At 37.5% G+C, this 22883-nt stretch overlaps 1 protein-coding gene across 2 annotated transcripts in view; it reads left to right on the top strand.

The window, feature by feature from the left end:
• The window catches only part of fyna (FYN proto-oncogene, Src family tyrosine kinase a), a 28522-nt gene extending 5995 nt beyond the window's left edge, over positions 1 to 22527 (top strand). The window contains exons 2-12 of one of the 2 annotated variants that reach the window (XM_089004013.1): positions 5007 to 5272; positions 8788 to 8884; positions 10303 to 10401; positions 10558 to 10661; positions 11266 to 11415; positions 11491 to 11655; positions 13055 to 13234; positions 14076 to 14152; positions 14337 to 14490; positions 16309 to 16440; positions 18333 to 22525. In XM_089004013.1, the coding sequence (XP_088860139.1) occupies positions 5017 to 5272; positions 8788 to 8884; positions 10303 to 10401; positions 10558 to 10661; positions 11266 to 11415; positions 11491 to 11655; positions 13055 to 13234; positions 14076 to 14152; positions 14337 to 14490; positions 16309 to 16440; positions 18333 to 18541 (1623 nt within the window). In that variant the 5' untranslated portion in view covers positions 5007 to 5016 and the 3' untranslated portion in view covers positions 18542 to 22525. Of the gene's footprint in view, positions 1 to 5006; positions 5273 to 8787; positions 8885 to 10302; positions 10402 to 10557; positions 10662 to 11265; positions 11656 to 13054; positions 13235 to 14075; positions 14153 to 14336; positions 14491 to 16308; positions 16441 to 18332 lie in introns of both variants that reach the window. The other variant, XM_089004012.1, reaches the window with a different exon arrangement.
• Positions 22528 to 22883: the final 356 nt, after the last annotated feature.

Here is a 22883-nt window from a genome sequence, read left to right as displayed (position 1 = left end):
GAAAAAAAAGATGAATCCAATTTCAAATTTCCAAGTAACGAATTGAATATAACGAGTTCGTCAAGGCTTACCGCTTACTTGACTCATTTCGGATGATCCCCCAGTTTGGTTTTTAAACGGCATCTTGGAAAAATGCGGTTTTGCGCACGTTCTCCTTTGGCAGCTTACATCTGTATTTCCACGAATGCCGCAACACTCCTCAATTTACAAGAAAGACAAGATGTAAGACACGCAAATCCTTTTCAACACCAAACATACTTTTTGCACCTCTGCAAGGGCCAATGGAAGAAAAACTTATTTTTTTAATGTTGTGGCAATGTGAAAGACATTAGTCTCGGTGGCCTGCAGTGAGTTAGCCATCAACGACGCCATAAAACGCATGATTTGTGTGTTATGCTAATGGCAGCCATGCAATAGTGCAAAAGTAATGAGATTAGCAGTGCATGTCTAGATTATTCCACGCAATGATCAAAATTGCACTGTATTCTTTTACTGTATCGTGCACTGGATTTGATACACTGTGTGACCCTGAAATGACTCCCATTTTTAATTTACTCTATCGATCCTACAGCTTTACTATAAATGGATTTGCATCTCGTTCCACCTTCCAGTATCATGCGTGTATGTGAGCCATTGTCGAAATAACGTCTTTTGTTTCCGTGAATTAATTTCCAGTTTAGGATGATCAATGGCCGTCTTTTGAGGCCCTGCATCCAAAACGGCATTGCTTTTTTATTACTTTTGTTAAAAGCTCATTCTCAGCAAAGTGTCTTTCAAGCCCCACCCCCCCCCCCCCCACACCTTTCCCCCCTACTAGGACATCATAAATACGTTTGTCAGACGTATGTTCCTCTGTGCCACACTTCAATTAATTTCAGGATGATGTCTTTGAAGGGGGCATTAATTGGAGTTTTTTTAAGCACGTTCGACGATACAATACAATACAATACAATACAATACAAATTAATTTATATAGTGCTTTACCAACAGCTGATGCTGGAACACAGCGCAATAAATAAATACATACATAAATACATACATACAAAAATATATCAATACCTAAATACACAAATATACAAATCAACAAATACATTGGTGAATAAATAGGTACATAAATAGGTAAATGGGTAAAATAAAATCAACAAATAGACAAATAAATAGCCCTAAATATAAACAAACAAATATGTAGATGTGTAAATAACCAAATAAATATGTAAATGTGTAAATAAACAAATAAGTCAATAAACAAATCAATAAAAGAAATAAATAGAGAAATAAATTTGTAAATGTGTAAAATAAATAAATAGATAAAATAGAGAAATAAATAGGTACATAAATACATATGTAAAAAAATAAATAAATAAACAAATACATAAAATAGAGAAATAAATAAATAAACGAATAAATAAATCATTGAATAAATAAAATAGATAAATAAGCGGGACGTTACCGAAGAAGACAGTATGGCATGAGCGAAGAGACAAATTTCTTTTGGGATGGCATGTTAGGTGAAACTGGTTATGGCAAAATAAGCAGATGAATAAACAAACATATGTGTTAAATAAATAAATACTTGCATGAATAAATAAATAAATAAATAAATAAATAAATAAATAAAATAGAGAAATAAGTAGAAGATATAGAATAAAAGAATAAAGAATCAGATGGATGGATTTTTGCATTGTTTCAAATAATTTGTTCCCTGGAGAAAAACTCCACCAAGGGAAGGCCGCAGCCAGAATCAAACCCATTATGTCCGCACTGTGAGGCGGTCGTGCCAACCACTCGGCCACGACATGAAAAGAGGTTGGGAACTGCTAGCGTAAATGAGACCAATGCCCCATTTTCAAGCTTCATCTTGAGAATGATCGGCCGCCATGTGAAATTTTCATCCTGCTTATGTCCTAGGGTAGAGAAAATCTTCCTGATAATGTGGGTCAGGATAAAAATTGGATGCCGGCCAATTTGTCACAAGAACTTGGACTCCTCCGAGGCATTAGAATAGCGTGACGTGTTCAGTTACAATGCTATCATCTGTTTTTTCTGAAAGCCGGGAGGGGGGGACTTGTGGTGGTAATGACATACTCTTTCTCTGGTACAGACAAAAAAAAACATGTGTGTAACTGACCTCCGAGATATAAAATGTCCGCTGCAACTTTTGATGACATTAATAAGTGGAAATGTGCTAAACCAGTCTGTTGCCTTCAAAGAGGCACCCATAAATATGGCTATCTAGCTGGCTAGCTAACTAGTTGGCTAGCTATCTCGCTGACTAGCTATATAGATGGCTAGGTATCTAGCTGGCTAGCTAGCTAGCTTTCTATCTATTTGAGTGAGTTCCGGGTTGAGTGAACGCTGGCGCGTGTGGCTGCCGCTGCTCACCCACAGAAAAACTTATCCTGTGACTGTGAAGTGACCTTTTGAAAGGTGCTTACATATGAAATGTATTATTATTATGATGATTATTACAAAGACAACAGTACACAAGACTGCCAGAAATTAACTGCAGTCACATGCCTACAGCGACGTGATTCATTAGCATTTTTGGGCTGTTTTAGCTTGTAAATACTAAACAAGGCTGATGGAATTTAGTCACAAACTGTATTGTTTTTGGCTAGTAACCGACATCTCGGCGCGCCACTGTCATCCCCCCGTTCCCTGTTACTGTACTGGAAACTATTTTCTCGATGGATGAGTACAAGATTAAGAATTTGAAACATTTCCCTCGCAAGATAGTTTTCACGTTTTGACACAAGAGACTTTAGCATGGATCAACAGTGGAGTATTTGCTTCCTGTTAGCTTGTCTGAATGTGTAGTCACTAGAAACAATTAGCCATTACCCAGTTGTTTTTTCTTTAGGGGGGGGGGGTCAAATAAGCTAACAGGCTTACTCATTTATCATCCATCAGTGGCCAAGGTACCCGTGTGTCAACGTCAATCAATCATTTTATTTTTTTAAAAGCCTAATCAAACTGTCATCATCAGTCACTCAATCCGCCATGTTGTTTTAACCGCATTCCCATCATCGCTTCTGTCACCGGGCCGCCATTCCATTTATCAATACGCAATATCGCATCATGAGAGTGTGCGCGTTCTCTGACATCGCTAACGAAACCGAAACGTGCGTGAGTAACGGGCAAATGTGGCTGTGAGGCTAAGGAAAAACAAAAAGCAAATGGCACGGGGGGAACTTGTAAATGCCATAGCGGGGTGGAAAGTCTTCCGGCGAGTGTGGCTGTGCTACTGGGGATAAAAAGTAGAGCTTGTAAAAAGCTTTTAATGGCTTGGTGTCTTACAATCTCCAATGATTGGTTGGACACTTGACAACCTGGTGTCAAAATAGTGAGAGGAATGACAAGATTCTGCCATTTTGAGGATAACGTTTTACTGTGCTAGTCTGGCATCTTTAAATCATGATAAAAAAGCGCAAAAAAATTATTTATATATATATATATATATATATATATATATATACACACAGTAAAGTCTCGTTATATCGATATTCAAGGGAGTCTGAAAAAATATCGATATAACCGGGACTATCGATATATCCGACCCTGTTTGCTGTAATTTTCTCCGTGCGTGCATAGAAATAGTATCGATATAACCGGGACTATCGATATATCCGATATCGATATAACGAGACTTTACTGTATGTATATATATATATATATATATATATATATATATATATATATATATATATATATATATATATATATATATATTTAATATATATTTTATATATATATTTTTTTTTAAAATATATTTTATATATATATATATTTTTTAATATATTTTATATATATATATATATATATATATATATATATATATATATATATATATATATATATATATATATATATATATATATATTGCACAAATGCACAAAGGTGAATTCATGACTACAAAATCACACAATTACTGATAATGGGCCATTTGCATCGAATTGCAATTGAAAATACATAAATTGATGCACAAATAAATAAATCAATAAATCAATAATATAAATTAATAAATGGAATGATAGACAGATAAATAAACAAATAAATATTGGCACCAATACATACATGAATAGATAAATAAATACCTGCATAAATAGGCATATAAATAATCAAATAACTGAATAAATAAATGAACAATTAAATAAATGAATGTGTGAATGAACAGATAAATAAATACAGTAAAGTCTCGTTATATCGATATCGGATATATCGATAGTCCCGGTTATATCGATACTATTTCTATGCACGCACGGAGAAAATTACATGCAAACAGGGTCGGATATATCGATAGTCCCGGTTATATCGATATTTTTTCGGACTCCCTTGAATACCGATATAACGACACTTTACTGTAAATACATGCATAAATATGGATATAACTATAAATAAATAAAGAACTGAAAAACTAAATAAATAACTGAATAAATAAATAAATACACACATACATGAATATATATATATAAATGAATAAAAAATAATAAAATAGCTACATAAATAAACGATTGACCAGATAAACAAATGAATAAATACATACATACATACATACATACATAAATACATAAATATATATATATATGTTTATATAAATATGAACAAATGAATGAATAAATAACTGGATGAAATAACAAATAATTAAATAATTAAATGCATAAATATAAATAAATAAATAAATAAATAAATGGAATGTCGGGCTATTGGTCAAAAGTCAGTGTCACTGCATAAAAAAAGATAATTTAGTACGGCTCCACCGAATTTCGTTGAATGGTATAATTAGTTGCGCCGCTTAAAATATGGTGTTTAATTTCAGCCTAATTGAAAGATTGTTCCGACGACCAGTTCTGAGCCTCCGAGGAAGCCGCTGAAATAATGGAACATTGAATCATAATTTCCCTGCTGGCGTTGGCAGCTATATTCACCCCCCCCAGCCCCCTCCTACAGCCCCCGGGCCACCCACCCACTTTCCTACTCATTCCTAATTTCCCGTGTCGCCTCCACAGAACCTAGAGAATGGGCTGCGTCCAATGTAAGGATAAAGACGCAGCAAAACTCACCGACGAGCGCGACTCAAGCCTCTCGCACCACCCCGGCTACCGTTATGGCGCCGACCCCACGCCGCAGCACTACCCCCCCAGCTTCGGGGTCACCAGTATCCCCAATTACAACAACTTCCACGGCGGAGGCGGAGCTACGCAGGGGGTCACCGTGTTTGGAGGCGTCCACACGTCCTCGCAGTCGGGCACGCTGCGCTCCCGTGGAGGAACAGGTGAGATTTCATCTGTAGGAGAAAAAAAAACACCCCCAGGTGGGCTTTGACAGCTGTTTTCATTTAGATTTAGCTCGTATGAGCGTTTGTACTCTGTGTTATTGCCACAATTAAAAACGCTTGTGAAAATTCTGTTGGGAGGCGCCGCCTGGAAGGCCTGAAAGCTGTTGTGATAATATGAGGCTGGTGATGAATCTTATAACCATTCAAGCGTTGCAAAAACAATCCACATGATGTGATGGTCATCGTAAATATCCCATTTTTTGAAGGGGTGGGGGGTGCAAAAAAAAAAAAAGAATCACATAACTTTTGGGACTTGCTCTGAAACCTTGTTATCAGTGAAAAGGAAAAAAATTATGTGTCTTTAGGAGGTTACATAGGACCAGGCCCGGGAGTGAGTCATAATAATAATCATAATAATGATCGTAATAATATTTGATTTTATTTTAGCTATAATGTCATAACTTTGCTGCTGCTTAATGTAAATTTCTCCACTGCGAGTCTAATAAAGGCAAATCCAATCCAATCCAATAATTATTATAATAATGATAATACTACTACTAATACTACTACGACTACTACTACTACTACTACTACTACTACTACTACTACTACTACTACTAATAATAATAATAATAATAATAATAATAATAATAATATAATAATAAAATACAAATATTATAGTAGTAATAATAATACCAATAATAATAACAATAATATTATTAATAATGATGATAATAATAGTAAGAATAATAACAAGTACAGTAGTAATACTAATAATAATAATAATAATTATTATTATTATTATTATTGTTATTATGATAATGATGATAATAATAGTAATAATAATGATAATAATAATGATACTAATAGTAATTATTATAGTAATGATAAAAGTAATATAATAATAGTAATAATAATGATGATGATGATAAGGATAACAGTAATAATCATAATTACTGTAATAATAATAATTTTAATAATTATTATTATTGTCGTTGTTGTAATTATAATTATTGTATTTATAATTGTATTTTATTTATTGTATTCTATTTGTGATTGTATTTTATTTATTACAGTACCTATGCTTGTCTGTGACTGTAAAGTGTCCTTGAGAGCTTTGAAAAGCACTTAAATGTATTCTTCTTCTTATTATTATTATTATTATTATTATTATACAAATATTCTACAAATAAAATCATAATCATAATAAAAAATACACATACATTTTATTTATCTCATTATGGTCAAAAACAAGAGCAATAAAAACACACAAATATAAATAATAATCTATACCTCCTGGCAAATTTGCACTGCGCGAGACTGCAATCTACACTGCCGTAACATAATCGGAATCTCTTATATTATAAGTCAAATATAATATGTATTCGCTATTTTAGACTGCTCCACTAATAAGTGTAAACAATCAATTGACAGCAAATGTTTGAATAAATAATTGATGTTGTTTGTTTAAATACATGTCTGGTAGGTACTCTCTCTCTGTAGTTGAGACATTGAGACATTAAATTCAGCTGGTCCCCATGCGAGCAAGACATCACTGAGTACAACTTTAATGTGCTAAGAACGCTTTAAAAAAAAGAAATAAATCAGTCTGAAAGTGTTTGTGCTTTTGCATAAATCCAGAAAGCCAAACTGTGAGCTGCACGCCAAGTCCAGGAGTCAAACCCCAGTTAGATTGTCGTCTGTGTAAACCAAAATGGTGGCCTGGGTTTTCTATTTATACTGTCTTCCACCACTTCCTAAATGCTAGAAGACGTTTCGTTGGCAGAGGAGCGTCAAGCCACCAAGAAAAAAAAAAAGTTGACTTTACTAAACCGAAATAAAATGTCAGCAAGTCCTACTTATAGGAGCACATCGCAAGCCACGTTAACCATTTGAGTGCCAGCTTGCAGATACTCTGGCCTACTTTTTGGGATTAATGAATGAGCCAAAACGAGTCCCTTTACCATCAAAACATTTTTTTTTGGTCATTACCCGCCACTCTTAATCAATTCAGTCAGATCAAGGTGGATGTCCACTAGTTACGAGTTAATATTAATTAATAAAATATTTTTTTCCCCGTCTACCCTGGTTATTGCTCTTCACTTCTTTTTATTTAGCTGGCATTTGGCTATCTAGCTGGCTATCTAGCTGGCTACCTAGCTAGCTATCTACTAGCTATCTGGCTGACTAGCTGGCTATCTAGATAGTTAGCTATTAGCTGTTTGGCTATCTAGTTGGCTACCTAGCCAACTATCTATTATCTAGCTATCTATTAGCTCTCTAGATGGCTATCTAGCTTAATATCTGTTCACTAGCTATTAGCTAGCTAGCTAGCTTTCTATTTGAGTTATTCCGGGTTGAGTGAATGCTGGCGCGTGTGGCTGCCGCCTCTTACCCACAGAAAAAAAACTTATCCTGTGACTGTAAAGTGACCTTGAGAGTTTTGGAATGCGCTCATAAATGAAATGTATTATTATTATTATTGTATAATAATACATTTCATTTATAAGCGCCTTCCAAAACTCTCAAGGTCACTTTACAGTTTCAAAATGCTCAAGGTCACTTTACATTCACAGGATAAGTTTTCCTGTGAGTAAGCAGCGGCAGCCACACACGCCAGCGTTCACTCAACCTGGAAGTAACTCAAATAGATAGAAAGCTAGCTAGGTAGCTGATAAATAATAATAATACATTTCATTTATAAGCGCCTTTCAAAACTCTCAGTCACTTTGCAGTCACAGGATAAGTTTTTCTGTGGGTGAGCAGCGGCAGCCACACGCGCTAGCTTTCACTCAATCCGGAAGTAACTCAAATAGAAAGCTAGCTAGCTAGCTAATAAATAATAACATTATGATTATTAATGGAAACAGTGTGACCTAAATGATCCCCGAAGCTCCGTCACGCACATCTGACGACCAGTTTGCAGAGACACAGTTACAACAAATGATTGAACTGAATTTCGTAGCACCGTCCGCCGGCATCAAGTTGTGTGTGTGTGTGTGGGGGGGGGGGGGGGCACTGCCCTTAGAAGAAAAACCGCCATTTATTGGCCTTGACTGATGACGATTGTAACCAGGTAGTTCATTCCAGATTTTTAAGACCTGCTGATCTCAATGACACAATCATTAATACGGCCATAGCGCGCGATCAAAGGAAACAATAACACTAAACATCAGAAGCCGCGTTTCGTTTGTGAAATAAAGCAGAAAATGAGATGAAAAGGCAAGCGGGTGTAGACGGGTGGTGGGAGAAGGGGGGTGTGACATTTCAGTGCCGCATATGTTCAGCATACGGACTGACCCATTGATGGAAACCACAAGAAAAAGCCAAGTAGGCCAAAACCAGACGTATCACCAACCCTGGTGGCAGCAAACCGAAAACCCTGACCACCCTGTTCATCCACTCCCACTAATGACTTCCACAGGCCCCCCAAAAAAAAGAAAAGCGACATCGACTCGCAAGTCCATCTTCAAATCAGTCGCTTAGCAGATGCGGCTTGGTTCTGCTTACAGGGGTGACGCTCTTTGTGGCGCTGTACGACTACGAAGCCCGGACCGACGATGACCTCAGCTTCAGGAAAGGGGAGCGGTTCCAGATCCTCAACAGCACGTAAGCTTGAAAACATGTGCGGGACAGCACTTTAGGGCGGAGCTCTGATCGTAGGATCAATCAGGAAATGGCATGCAATGAGGCCCCAAATACATTTGGGGGGCAGGGGGTGAAGGTCAAAAGATAGAATGGGTTGAATGAAATGTAAAACATTGGCTATAGCAGGTTACAGAGAGGATATGTGCTGCTAGCCTTTTCGGAAAGGCTAGCAGTAAAGAATGCCACCTCTGGATGAAATGTAAAACATTCGCTATAGTAGCTAACATGGAGGGTATGTGCGGTTATCCTTTTGGGTATAACGAAATTATTTTGTCAAAAATGCCTACTCTGGATGAAACGTAAAACATTAGCTATAGTAGCTAGCAGGGAGCATATATGCTGCCAGCCTTTTGGGAAAAACATAACTTTTTTTGTAAAGAATGCCTACTCTGGATGAAATGTAAAACATTAGCTATAGTAGCTAACATGAAGGATATGTGCGGGTATCCTTTTAGGAAGAACGAAACATATTTGTTAAGAATGCCTACTCTGAATGAAAAGTGAAGCATTAGCTATAGTAGCTAACATGGAGGATATATGCAGGTATCATTTTCAGAAGAACAAAACGTTTTTGTAAAGAATGCCACCTCTGGATGAAATGTAAAACATTCGCTATAGTAGCTAACATGGAGGGTATGTGCGGTTATCCTTTTGGGTATAACGAAATTATTTTGTCAAAAATGCCTACTCTGGATAAAACATAAAACATTAGCTATAGCAGCTAACAGGGAGGATATTTGCTGCTAGCCTTTTGGGAACAACAAAACTTTTTTGTCAAGAATGTATACACTGATTGAAAAGTAAAACATTAGCTAAAGTAGCTAACATGGAGGATACGTGCTGCTAGCCTATTGGGAAGAACAAAACTCTTTTTTTTTTTTTGTAAAAATGCCTACTTTGGATGAAATGTAAAACATTAGCTGTAGTAGCTAACAGGGAGGATATGTACTGCTAGCCTTTTGGGAAGAACAAAACTTTATTTTGGAAAGAATGCCAACTCTGGATGAAACGTAAAATGTTAGCGATAGCCGCTAACATGGAGGATATGTGCGAGTATCCTTTGGGGAAGAGTAAAACATCTTTGTTAAGAATGCCTACTCTGGATTCAATGTAAAACATTAGCTATAGTAGCTAACAGGGTCAATATGTGCTGCTAGCTAGCCTTTTGGAAAAAAACAACATATATTTGTAAAGAATACCCACTCTTGATTATATTTAAAACATGAGCAATCATAGCTAACAGGGTGTAAAGTGTTTTTATTGTTTTGGGAGAAACGGAACATCTTTTTAAAGAATGTTTAGCGCTTTGTATTGATTGCTAAAAGACCTGCGCACTTCCAAAGCGCCTCTGACTTCCTGTCTGTCGTCGTTTCCAACAGAGAGGGTGACTGGTGGGAGGCCCGCTCCCTTACCACAGGTGGAACTGGTTACATTCCCAGTAATTACGTCGCTCCGGTGGACTCCATCCAAGCCGAAGAGTGAGTATAATTTTATTTTTACCCTCCCCCTTTCATATATGACACTCGCAGACCTTGTCATTAATATTTCAAGCTTCATCTCACAAACGTGCCGTGAGAAATGAAAGATATTATGTTTTAAAGGCATGACGCTTTACAGTCACTTTATTTCCGCAGCTGGTATTTTGGGAAACTGGGCCGGAAGGATGCCGAGCGGCAGCTGTTGTCCAATAGCAACGCTAGAGGCACCTTTCTCATCCGGGAGAGCGAAACGACCAAAGGTACAAATGCTAACTTTTTTTCTGGTAACATACGGCTCAAAAGCAACATAGCCTGAAACCTTATAGTGCAATCTCACATACGCACATGTTTCGAAATTGCATATGGATGCCACAAAATGATAGCAAAGCACTCCTTTTATCGAAATGGACTTCCTCAACTCACTTCTATGCCAAAATGCCAACTGTTGGGTCGGATTGGATTAGCCTATATTAGCCTCGCAGTGGAGAAAGTTACATTTCACAGCAGCAAAGTGATGAAAGGAAGAGTGAAGGAAAGGAAGAAGTACAAAAAACAAAATACAGGAGCTGCTGGAAAGGCAGCCACTCTCGCGGCGCCATAGCATGTTTATTATACATAAAATAATGTATATTTTGTGTAGTTTTAAGGCTTAGAAAATTATGTTTTCTGGGGACCTGGGAACGGATTATTCTCATTGTAATGGTTTCCTATAGGAAATTAATTTTTGGGCTACACACTTTTCACCTTACACACTCTGTCTAGGAACCAATTAAGTTCGTAAGACAAGGTATCACTGTACTTGAATGACTTCCACGTGTGGATTTTAAAGATTAACATTTACTTTGTGCGTCTTGTTGGTTCCAGGGGCTTACTCCCTCTCCATCCAGGACTGGGACGACATCAAGGGAGACCACGTCAAACACTACAAAATTCGCAAACTGGACAGCGGCGGTTACTATATCACCACCAGAGCCCAGTTCGAGACGCTCCAGCAACTTGTACACCACTATTCCGGTGAGTTTTCGCCAAGAGTCTACGTTTGGATCGGCGCCACGTCGTACAGATGTCACAGATGCGCGTCTCCCGCAGCGAGGGCGGCGGGACTGTGCTGCCGGCTGATCGTGCCATGCCACAAGGGCATGCCCCGTCTGACCGACCTGTCCGTCAAAACCAAAGACGTGTGGGAGATCCCGCGGGAATCGCTGCAGCTCATCAAGCGACTCGGAAATGGACAGTTTGGGGAGGTTTGGATGGGTGAGTCGTCCTGGGAAAATCTATCAATTGCGGGCATTTTTTAACTCGTTCACTGCCATTGATGAATTTATTCGGGAATTAAAAATATGACGTAGAGCGCTATTCCTGAATTTGTTTTTTCTTGTTTGGGTGCCGATAACGCGCTGTCCATGAATATTTTTTTCCCTTCCACAAGGGTGCAGCATTCCCCTTTTTTTCATGTTAGCACTTTGTTACAGCTTCGGCTGTTGTTAAAGCACAATATAAACCAATATGTATTGTTTTGGACAGCTGCCCTCATTTCAAGCTCATATAAGTTTAGACCCATATAATTTAGAAAATAACATATAATAATAATATATATATAAATTATACTATATATCATTTAGAACAGAATAAGAATTCTTACACTGCGCTGAATGTTCATGTAGTCCTAAACCCCGCCGCGTGTGGCTGCCGCTGCTCACCCGCAGAAAGAATATCATGTGACTGTAAAGTGACCTTGAGAGTTTTGAAACGCGCTTAGAAATTAAATGTATTCTTCTTCTTTTTCTTCTTTTACTTCTTATTCTTCTAATTTTTCTTATTCTTATTCTGATTCTTCTTCTTCTTCTTCTTCTTCTTCTTCTTCTTCTTCTTCTTCTTCTTCTTCTTCTTCTTCTTATTATTATTATTATTATTATTATTATTATTATTATTATTATTATTATTATTAAAATTCAATATTCAGTGTATCCTGGAATTCAAGTGAAAATGACAAAAACCCTGTCACTGGAGTGGACACATTTTTGCATATGCTGGCAGTGAATGAGTTCAAGAACTTTCTTAAATAGTCCATCTGCTGATCGGTTTTATTTTTTTTTAGGCTCACTGATCATTGATCGGCTCAATGGTATGAAGCTTATTAATTGGTTCCATCCGAGTGGCAACGTATTGAGTTAAAGACACCCATTTTTTTGTGCTGTAATATTTTTAAAATCAACAATACAGATTATTTTTGATTATTATTATTATTATTATTATTATTATTATTATTATTATTATATTATTGCTAAATATTGGAAAAAAAAACTTTGTTTACTTTTTATGATTGTTTTGTTTCACATTGTATTTTTGGATTGTTTCATTTTTGTTCCTTTACTAGCCTTTAAATTTTATGATGATAATTTTTTATATTATGCCACATTTTCGATTACATTTTAAAATGACTCTCTGCGTGTTCCATCGCAATCAAGCAACACGCCGCTGCAAGCTAAAGGCACAATCATAAAAGTACACTGAAATAAACACGCTCATCAAAATGATGTCACTGTAACAAAATAAAGGCATTTTATGAAAATAATACTCAAAATTCACAACAAAGATGGAGGACCAAAGTGTTCAGTGAGCATCCAAATAATGTGTAACTGACATTTTGCAGGCACGTGGAACGGCACCACTAAGGTGGCGGTGAAGACCCTGAAGCCGGGCACCATGTCGCCCGAATCCTTCCTGGAGGAGGCGCAGATCATGAAGAAGTTAAGGCACGATAAACTGGTGCAGCTGTATGCCGTGGTTTCCGAGGAGCCCATCTATATCGTTACCGAGTACATGAATAAAGGTACGTAATTCACGGGGTAGTAATGAACCACACAGTAGGTGTCGTTTACGTCTTGAACATCCGCCAACGCCGACTCAAACCAGAGCGATGGCAGCAGTTGCCCTTAAAGGACAACCGACGTCTCCGGACAAGTTGTGTCCATAATTTGTAAAATGACTTCTACTGGGCGTATTTTACAAAGATTCCACCGCATATAGCTAATTTTACGTTTTAAGACTTGCACTGAATAAATACATACAGAAATTAAAACATAAATAAATAACCAAATAACTAACTAACTAAAGATAGAAAAAATAGATAAATAAATACACAAATAAACAAATACATAAATAAATTAAAATAGAAATAAATAAATAGAAAATAGATAAATAAATACACAAATAAACAAATTAAAATCTAAATAAATAACCAAATATATGAATACATAAATAAATAAGTGAATGAATAAAGAAATAAATATTTTACAATATTTTATATATATGTATATATTTTAATTAATGAATAAATTGATAAATAAATACATACATAAATTAAAACATAAATAATTAACCAAATAACTAACTAGCTAAAGATAGAAAAAATAGCTAAATAAATACACAAATAAACAAATACATAAATAAATTAAAATAGAAATAAATAAATACATACATAAATACATACTTTATTATAGATAGATAGATAGATAGATAGATAGATAGATAGATAGATAGATAGATAGATAGATAGATAGATAGATAGATAGATAGATAAACAAACCAAGAGTCTCTATATTGACAATTTAACAGAAATTAAAAGAGTCAAGAGACGCAAATAAAATAACATGGCGCGTTCTGTGTTTCAGGGAGTTTGCTGGACTTCCTCAAAGATGGAGAAGGGCGAGGCCTGAAACTCCCGAATCTGGTGGACATGGCGGCTCAGGTGTGCCATCAAATCTAAAACTTGTTCTTTCAACAGATCCCACAAAACAAGATGTGACAAAAACCCTTTGGAATTCATTTGCTTGTGAAGTTAAAAAAAAAAAACAACAACACAAAAAAACCCCGTCAGTGGCTTTTGTGCGTTTGTGAATGCGCTCCCGTGATAAGATGAAATGACTTTCCAGGTGGCAGCTGGCATGGCGTACATCGAAAGGATGAACTACATCCACAGGGACCTGCGCTCTGCCAACATTCTGGTCGGAGACAGTCTGGTGTGTAAGATTGCTGACTTTGGTCTGGCCCGCCTCATTGAGGACAACGAGTACACAGCGAGACAAGGTAGGAGGATGATGATGAAAATGTATTCAAATCACGATGCACAATTTGAACATGAAAACCGCAAGTAAACTGAATGGAATTGAAGATTTTTAGCATGTACCTCGCACAAAATTTAAATTAAAAAAATGACATTGAATAAGTGTTTGAAAATAAAAGTGATGGAAGGATTGAATGGAAATGTATACTGTCATGATCTGGTTGGCGACCAACGGGTGGCGCTGTCGGCCCCGCCTGCACATGCACAGGTGCTGGTCGTCCCGATCAGTGGCGGACTGCCACGTTCGGATTGGCGACCAATGGGTAGCGACGTCGGCCCTGCCTGCAGCCTCGCAGGTGCTGGTCGTTTTAATCAGTGACACTTAAAAGGACTCCCGGCACGACCATCCGGTGTCGGTTCATTGTTTGTTGCATGCTTTGTCTGCAATCGCATGTATTGTATGCTGTGCATGTGTTTGATTAACATTGGCGGACCTTTACACTTGGTTTTCTTTTGATACTTTGTATTTTTTCTGTTCAGTTGATTTTGATGTTTTACATTTTGTTCCTGCTGACTTTATTTTAATACAATTTGTCAAACACAACCGCCTGCTCCCTCCTGCCTGCTTTTTGGGATCCGCACCCGCCATCACCACCATGCAAAACATGACATATACATTCAATCCAAGTAAACTGTACTGAATACAACATTGTATCATGCTTTACTGTTAAAAATATTAATATAAAAAATAAATACCGTATTTTCCGGTGTATAAAGCGCACCCCCAATGAATGTTGTATTTTCAAACATGTTCCATATATAAGGCCCACCGGTGTATAAGGCACACCTTCAATGAATGACAAAAGTTTTCTAAATATAATATAGAAATATATATAAAGATTATCCAAATATAAGGCACACCACATTATAAGGCGTGACAGTAGATTGTTTTGATTGTGTTTGTGTGGCTTCATATGACTTTACATATAAGGTGCAGGGTCATTTTTTTGAAGAAAATCAAGGCTTTTGGGTACGCCTTATACACCAGAAATGGTCATGTAAATAATCTAAATATATTCACAAGAACAAAAAATATTGTTCATGCTTTAATCATATGTGTTCAGTGTTTCACTTTGTGATTCCAATATTTTGGTGGATAAATAAAATTCTAATAGCTGATCAACGGGCAATCACTCGTGCTACCTTTCAAAATGTGATTCCCTCTTTTTCACTCATTCGCTGCCAGACGATGTGCAAAAATGTGTCCACTCGAGTGCCAGGGTTTTTGTCATTTTCACTTGAATTCCAGTACCCACAGAATATTGAGTTTTAGGACTACATAAACATTTAATACAGCGTTACAAACCTGAGACTGTCTTCTTTCATCAGAAACAAAGAGTTAATTCCTAAATGAGATGGGTCTGTAGTTATATGAGCTTGAAATGAGGGCAGTTGTCCAAAATACAATGCAATATTGGTTAATATAGCACTTTAACAACAGCTGAAACTGGAACAAAGCGCTAACATGGAAAAAAGGGAAATGCTGCCCCTTGTGGAAGAGAAGAAACATTACCAAAGGCCACGGCCAGCGCTTTATCGGCCGCCAAGCATGAACAAACAAATTCGGGAATGGTGCTCTACTTCATATTTTAAATTCCTGAATAAATTCATGAATAGCAGTGAATGAGTTAAAAATATCAATGAAAAATAAAAATGTATTGTGTTATACTGCTTGACTGATTTATTCCACAACTTTGAAAATATAATTGCCGATTTTGGTATAAAAAATAGAGAACCGCCTTATTTTATTTGTTTATTATTATTTTTTAAATCATTTGTAGGTGCAAAGTTTCCAATTAAGTGGACTGCACCCGAGGCGGCTTTGTATGGGAAGTTCACCATCAAATCCGACGTGTGGTCCTTCGGAATCTTGCTGACAGAGCTTGTGACCAAAGGCCGGGTGCCCTATCCAGGTGCGTCTCCTCTGTATTTTTTTTTTTTTTGTTCTTATTATTTTTTTTTCATATTCATACATCGTGTCTGAACGTTAAGTTCTCAGTGGTCCTCTAGTCCTCCATGCTTTTTTTCGGAATCCTCCTGTAAATTCTAGTAGTACTCCCTTCGCAACAGATAAAATAGCCAAAGATGGCCTTGAAGCGAAACCGAAATCGGTTCAACACTCTAAAAATAGACGGTGGACCACTTTCCGTGTTGCGCGTGAGTGAGTTTTTCATGAATTATTAAATATGGGACTCTGTGTACTTCTTTGCTGTCTCTGAAGTGATCCCACTTCAGCTTGGTTAGTGATGTCATCCGCAGTTTTTTGCCTATCAGGGGAAAAAAAAATCACAACTTTACTTTCTCTTGGGATTTTTGTAAATACAGGTAACATCCAACTTACGACCGAGTTCCGTTCCGACCAAACGGTCGTAAGTCAAAATGGTCGTAAGTCGAAATCCATTCAAAATGTTGAATCGAGAGTCGGAGGCTAAATGACTCGCAAACTCCCCCATCTGTTGCCATCACGGAGTCGATTGCTGTGCGAGAGTGAGATGCTGGCTGGCCAAAATTGTCGTACGCGTTGCCGGCCTGCTAGCGTGTTGCGGAGCCAGGCGGACAATTAAAATTTTTAAAATAGGGTCTGGAGTTCATGGTCGTAAGTAATGTCCTACTTTCCCAGATCTGTGATTGGTATTTTTTTTTTATATATATATCTCGGCTTACGAACTTAATTGGTTCCCAGACAGAGTGTGTAAGGCGAAAAGTGTGTATCCCAAAAATTAATTTCCCTTAGGAAACCATTAAAACGAGAATAATCCGTTCCCGGGTCCCCATAAAACATAATTTTCTACTTTCTAATTTTCTAAGCCTTAAAACTACACAAAATATACCTTATTTTATGTATAATAAATGTGCTATGGTATTATAATTAAATAAATAAACTGTATTGTATAATAAAGTCGTTTTATTTACCTTTGTGATGGTCGTTGATGGCTTGATGGAATGGAGTGGCCGGTCTCATCAGCATTAAACACTTGATGAGGAACGTAGCCTTCTTCTTTCAACATCTTGAGGAATGATCCCTTGTAGGTGCTTTCTCTGCGATAATTTTAGCTTGTTCCTCATCAATTGCGTTCTCTTTAGTTGGGTTGATAGCTTTTTGCACCAAGTGTACAGACGGCTTGTGCAGGTAATTTGTGGAGCCTGATTGATGGGATATTTTAACCTTGCAGCCTTCACTCTGCTTTTGCTCTATCAAAGTTGAAACGAGTCAACATTTCACTGTTTTCAATCCATTTTATCAGTCTCTCTCTGTGGTCAGTCTCTCTCTGCTGACCAATCACGTGGATTTAACCGAAGACTGGGGGTGGGGAATAGAGGACAAAAACAGTTGGCTGCCATTTTCTTGTTAGGAGAACGGGTTCGTTCGCCAACGACACATTGTGGCGCTCCGTGTGTATCCCGAAAAATAGTTTGCATGCCACGGTCAAATTTTCATAAATCGTAAACCGAAAAGTTCGTAAACCAAGGGGTTCGTAAACCAAGGCATCACTGTCAATATAATTTAAAGCCCAATTTTTAGTTTCATTTCAGCATAAGGACCATTGTGGTAATAATAATAAATAAAAATACAACATTTGTATGTTGCATTTATCTTCAATGCCTGACCTACATTACATAGCGACTAGAAAACAACACGTAACCACAAAGATCCAACTCGGTCTGAATCCGATCTTTCTGTTTTTCTTTCCGACGATGACGACGCCAAAGCACCAAAAATGCGCATTTTCCCACCAGTACAGAAAAAGAAAATAAATCACCATTTGACTATTAACCATCCTCGTTTCTCCTCTGTATGATCCAGGCATGAACAATCGCGAAGTACTGGAGCAGGTGGAACGGGGCTACCGTATGCCGTGCCCGCAGGATTGCCCCACGTCGCTACACGAGCTCATGGTGCAATGCTGGAAGAAAGACCCAGAAGAAAGGCCAACGTTCGAGTACCTGCAGGCCTTTTTGGAGGACTACTTCACTGCAACCGAGCCTCAGTACCAACCGGGGGATAATCTCTGAGTGGCTTTTGCCAACTGTCCAGTAGGGGGAGCCATATACCCTGTTATCTTCTTTCTTTAACCCAGGAGACTTTTCGAAAAAAAAGCTGGTCTCCAAACCTCTTCCAAGCATCACACACACACACACCCACACGTACACACATTAAGACAAAATGACTATAAAGGGGAGGGGATGAGCCCACCATGGATGCAAAAAGACGACGGTGAGCCGTGTAACTTGTACGTAATGTAAATAGAAAAATTGCTTGTTTACTTCTTTCTGTTGGTTCCATTCGACATTTTATTTGAAATATTTTTGGAAGCAGTTAAACCAAGGGAAAGCTTGTAGGCAGGATGAAGAGATCAATTAACTCATTCACTGCCAAACGTGGAAAAAATGTGTCCATTCTAGTGCCGGGTTTTTTGTCATTTTCACTCAAATGACCAGGACCTGCAGAATCAGAATCAGAAAACCTTTATTCTGATTCTGATTATAGAATATTGAGTTTTAGGACTACATAAACATTCCATCTAGCATAAGAAACCTTAGACTCTCTTCTTTTTTTCAGAAAAAAAAGAGTTAATTCCTAAATTATATGGGTCTGGACTTATCTGAGCTTGAAATGTATTATTATTATTATTATTATTAAAACATGATGAAAAATGAAAAAAAATAAACTACCAAAACAAAGAAACTAAGCTATCTAGCTAGCTAGCTTTCTAGCTGGCTATCTGACTGGCTGGCTATTTGGCTATCTATCAGCTGTATGGCTATCTAGATGGCTAGCTATTATCTATCTATTATCTAGGTAGGTAGCTAGCTTTCTATCTATTTGAGTTACTTCCGGGTTGAGTGAATGCTGGCGCGTGTCGCTGCCGCTGCTCACCCACAGAAAAAAACTTCCTGTGACTGTAAAGTGACCTTGAGAGTTTTGAAAAGGCGCTTATAAATGAAATGGATTATTATTATTACTAAATGGGGGCGGCTGTACAAAATACAATACATACATATTGATTTCTATAAAGCACTTTATTACAGCTGTACCTGTAATGAAGTGCTAACATGGACGAAAGGAAGGGAAAAAACATTGCCAGACGTCTGACCAACGCTTAGTCGGTACCCTCCTGCAAGAAAAACCAAAAACCGAACAAATTCAGGAATGGCGCTCCACGTCATATTTTCAATTCCCGAATCAATTCAGGAATGGCAGTGAATGAGTTAAGGAGCTTAACACGTTATTTTATTCTTTTCAATGTATTTTTTTTTCCACGCATGCCGACCAAATTCCATGCCAATAATTCAAATCTGCTATGACGGCTGAATCCGATGGGGAGTTTGTATTTGAAGTACCCCCAAAAAATGTCCAAAATGGCACCACAATGGCTCACTTGAGCCAAAATGGCAGACTCGAGCCAAAATGGCAGACTCGAGCCAAAATGGCAGACTCCCATATTCTGTTTATTTTACTTTTTTTCCAGCAGGGCTTCTTGACACTTTAACTGTACGTGGGTCTAACACTTACCGGACATGCCTTCCATATTTCAGATTGTTATGGCAACGGCTTTTGGGATTTCATTTTTCTAAATATGTAAGAACGAAGAAAGACTACTGGAAATGACCCCAAATGGCCGCTTCAAGCCATAACAGTGGACTTCCTGTTTCTTTCCCACCTTGACTACTTGAAAGTCTTCTGTGGGCCGACTCCTGATAGAAATGGCTACCAAATGTCATTTTGTTCGGTCAAACTGGCTTTCAAGGTACAACCATTTTCTTTGTATTGTTTTCTACTAAATTCATTGAATATTAACACGACCACTTCATGTAGTATCGCTAATACTGCTCCTCTTCATTTTTCTCAAGGAACTCCAATGTACTCTAATAACCTGTTCTTGCCTTTTTTTCCTCAAACGTCCTTTCAGAACTCGGGGTTTCCTCAAACTGGATGCGTTTAACAATTTCATCGGAATCAAAGACACGGCGTGTCTGCTTGATGATCAATGACGACGTACCCCCTAGCATCCCTGCCCCATTGCGTTTTCAAACCCAAATACCAGTTTGGGAAACCCTGCTGTCAAGGAAATGTCTTCTACTAATTGTCTCTTCCACCCTGCCTCGCCATTAAGTGCGAATGCAAGCTCTTGAGCAGCCATGCAAATAAGCAAAGATTTCAAAAGAAAAATAACGCTACTCAGAGAATGCCAAACATGCGTTCGAGACCAAACATGTTTACGTCGTTACAGAGCATCGATGCCTGCAGCGCTTGAGAGCATTCCGTGTCAACTTTTTTTTTCACCCTTCCGTGTCTTTTTTGCATTGTTTTATTGTATCTGTCACTATAATTTATTGTCTTATTATCTGTACATGGTTTGAAATTAAACACAAACACACACAGATTTTCTTCCCCTCTGGGCTTCACGTCGATCATTAATAGCCAACATGAAGTGAACTGAATGCGGGCCTGTATGCAAATCAGCAACGTCATCACGTCCATCGGCGACAAAAATAAGGACGATAGCGTTTAAAGGACAACCGACACCATTTTTTTTTGTTTCCTAACTGACATCAGAAAAACGTTTTATAGCATCTAAAATACCCAAAACACGCAGGCTGATATTTTTAGTCAAATGCAAAACACCAATAAAAATGACTTAAAGTGTCCTAAAACTAATTCAAAATGACCTCGGAGATGCCGAGTTTCAGAAGGTCCCGCCCCCTTGTTCGTGACGTCACGCCAGGACATCTTGCTTTGCTCTAGAATCAAAACAATGGCTTCAGATTCAGTGAAGATGCTTTCTTGTTATGAATATTATTCAAATAATTCTGAAGAGGAAAGCATAAATGTTTGCAATTGATTAAAGAAGTCCTTCCGTATCAATTCGATCCTTCAGGACTCCAATGTAGAGTCCCATTTTCTTTTAGGAGAACGGGCTCGTTCGCGAACGATACATCACTCATTGTGGCAGCTCCGTGTGTATCCCGAAAAATAGTTTGTATGCCAAGGTAAAATTTTCATAAATGTAATGTTCGGAAACCGAAAAGTTCGTAAGCCAAGGGGTTCGTAAACTGAGGTATCACTGTACTTGTTTTTCAAATACAGTAAAGTCTTGTTATATCGGTTATATCGATAGTACCGCTTATTACGATACTATTTCTATGACCGCAAGGAGAAAATTACATGCGCGCAGGGTCGGATATATCGATAGTCCCGGTTATATCGATATTTTTCGGACTCCCGAGAATATCGATATAATGAGACTTTACTGTACAAATGTTTTGATGGATTTTGTGGTCAGGAAACATCTTTATCACCTTCTCCTCGGACTCGTCTTGTGAGATGATCGGCCTTGTTGACTTCCTCTCCAAAAATGGCTTCCAACCTGCTGTAATGCCAGCCCAACTTTTTTTATAAATACACATATAGGTAACATCTGACTTACAACCGGCTTGACTAACGACCTCCAGACCTAGCAGGCAGGCAACGCGTATGACAGTTTTGGCCAGCCAGCATCTCACTCTTGCACAGCAATCGACCGTGTGATGGCACCAGATGGGGGAGTTTGCGAATCATTTAGCCTCCGAGTCTCGATTCAGCATTTTGAATGGATTTCGACTTGCGCCCATTTTGACTTACGACCGTTTGATCGGAACGGAACTCGGTCGTAAGTCGGATGTTACCTGTATATATAGATTTTTTTTTTAAATATAGAATGGTGCCTTAAGAAACAAGATCATTTGGTTGTGTATTAATTGAATAAAATAATAAATATTAATATATAATAAAATAATAAATGATAAAATAAAATAATTGAATATTTTGCTGTTGGGCCAAACACAGATTCTGATACTTAGGCCACTGAAAAAATATATACCTTGTAAAATGTTGCTGAATAGATCAAATGTACATGTTTTACACCACAATTCAGTTGTCTTTAACTTGAATACAGTAAATCTGCTTTGTAGGCCTAAAACATTTGCCTTTTTTTCTTAGCTTTAAAGTTGTTCGGCACACCCAGAATAAAACTACGTATTCATTTTTGTTTTTCCTCAATATTTCTTTTAATATGTTTTTAAATGAAAAATATTTTAGTTTTAAAGAATCTTCTGGGGTAGTTGGGTTTCTTTGTAGAATTTGTGCGGCACATAAATGCACAGAATCAAAATAAATAAATACAAATAAACAGATATATAGATAAAGAGATATGTTGTAATAGTATTTTACTTCCTTCCGAGCCGAATCGTTCAAATTATTTTTTTAATGATTTGAGAGTGTTTTGAGATAAAACTCACGACGTATTTGATCTGTTTTTTTTCTTCACTAGGGGCGCCCCTTTCCCTGACATTTCATTCAGTAGCCCCCCACCCC

Source organism: Hippocampus bargibanti, linkage group LG09 (genome assembly GCF_051943395.1).
Source record: "Hippocampus bargibanti isolate YZ-2025 linkage group LG09, ASM5194339v1, whole genome shotgun sequence".
Taxonomy (NCBI): Eukaryota; Metazoa; Chordata; class Actinopteri; order Syngnathiformes; family Syngnathidae; genus Hippocampus; species Hippocampus bargibanti.
This window is presented reverse-complemented; position numbering and strand designations above follow the sequence as displayed.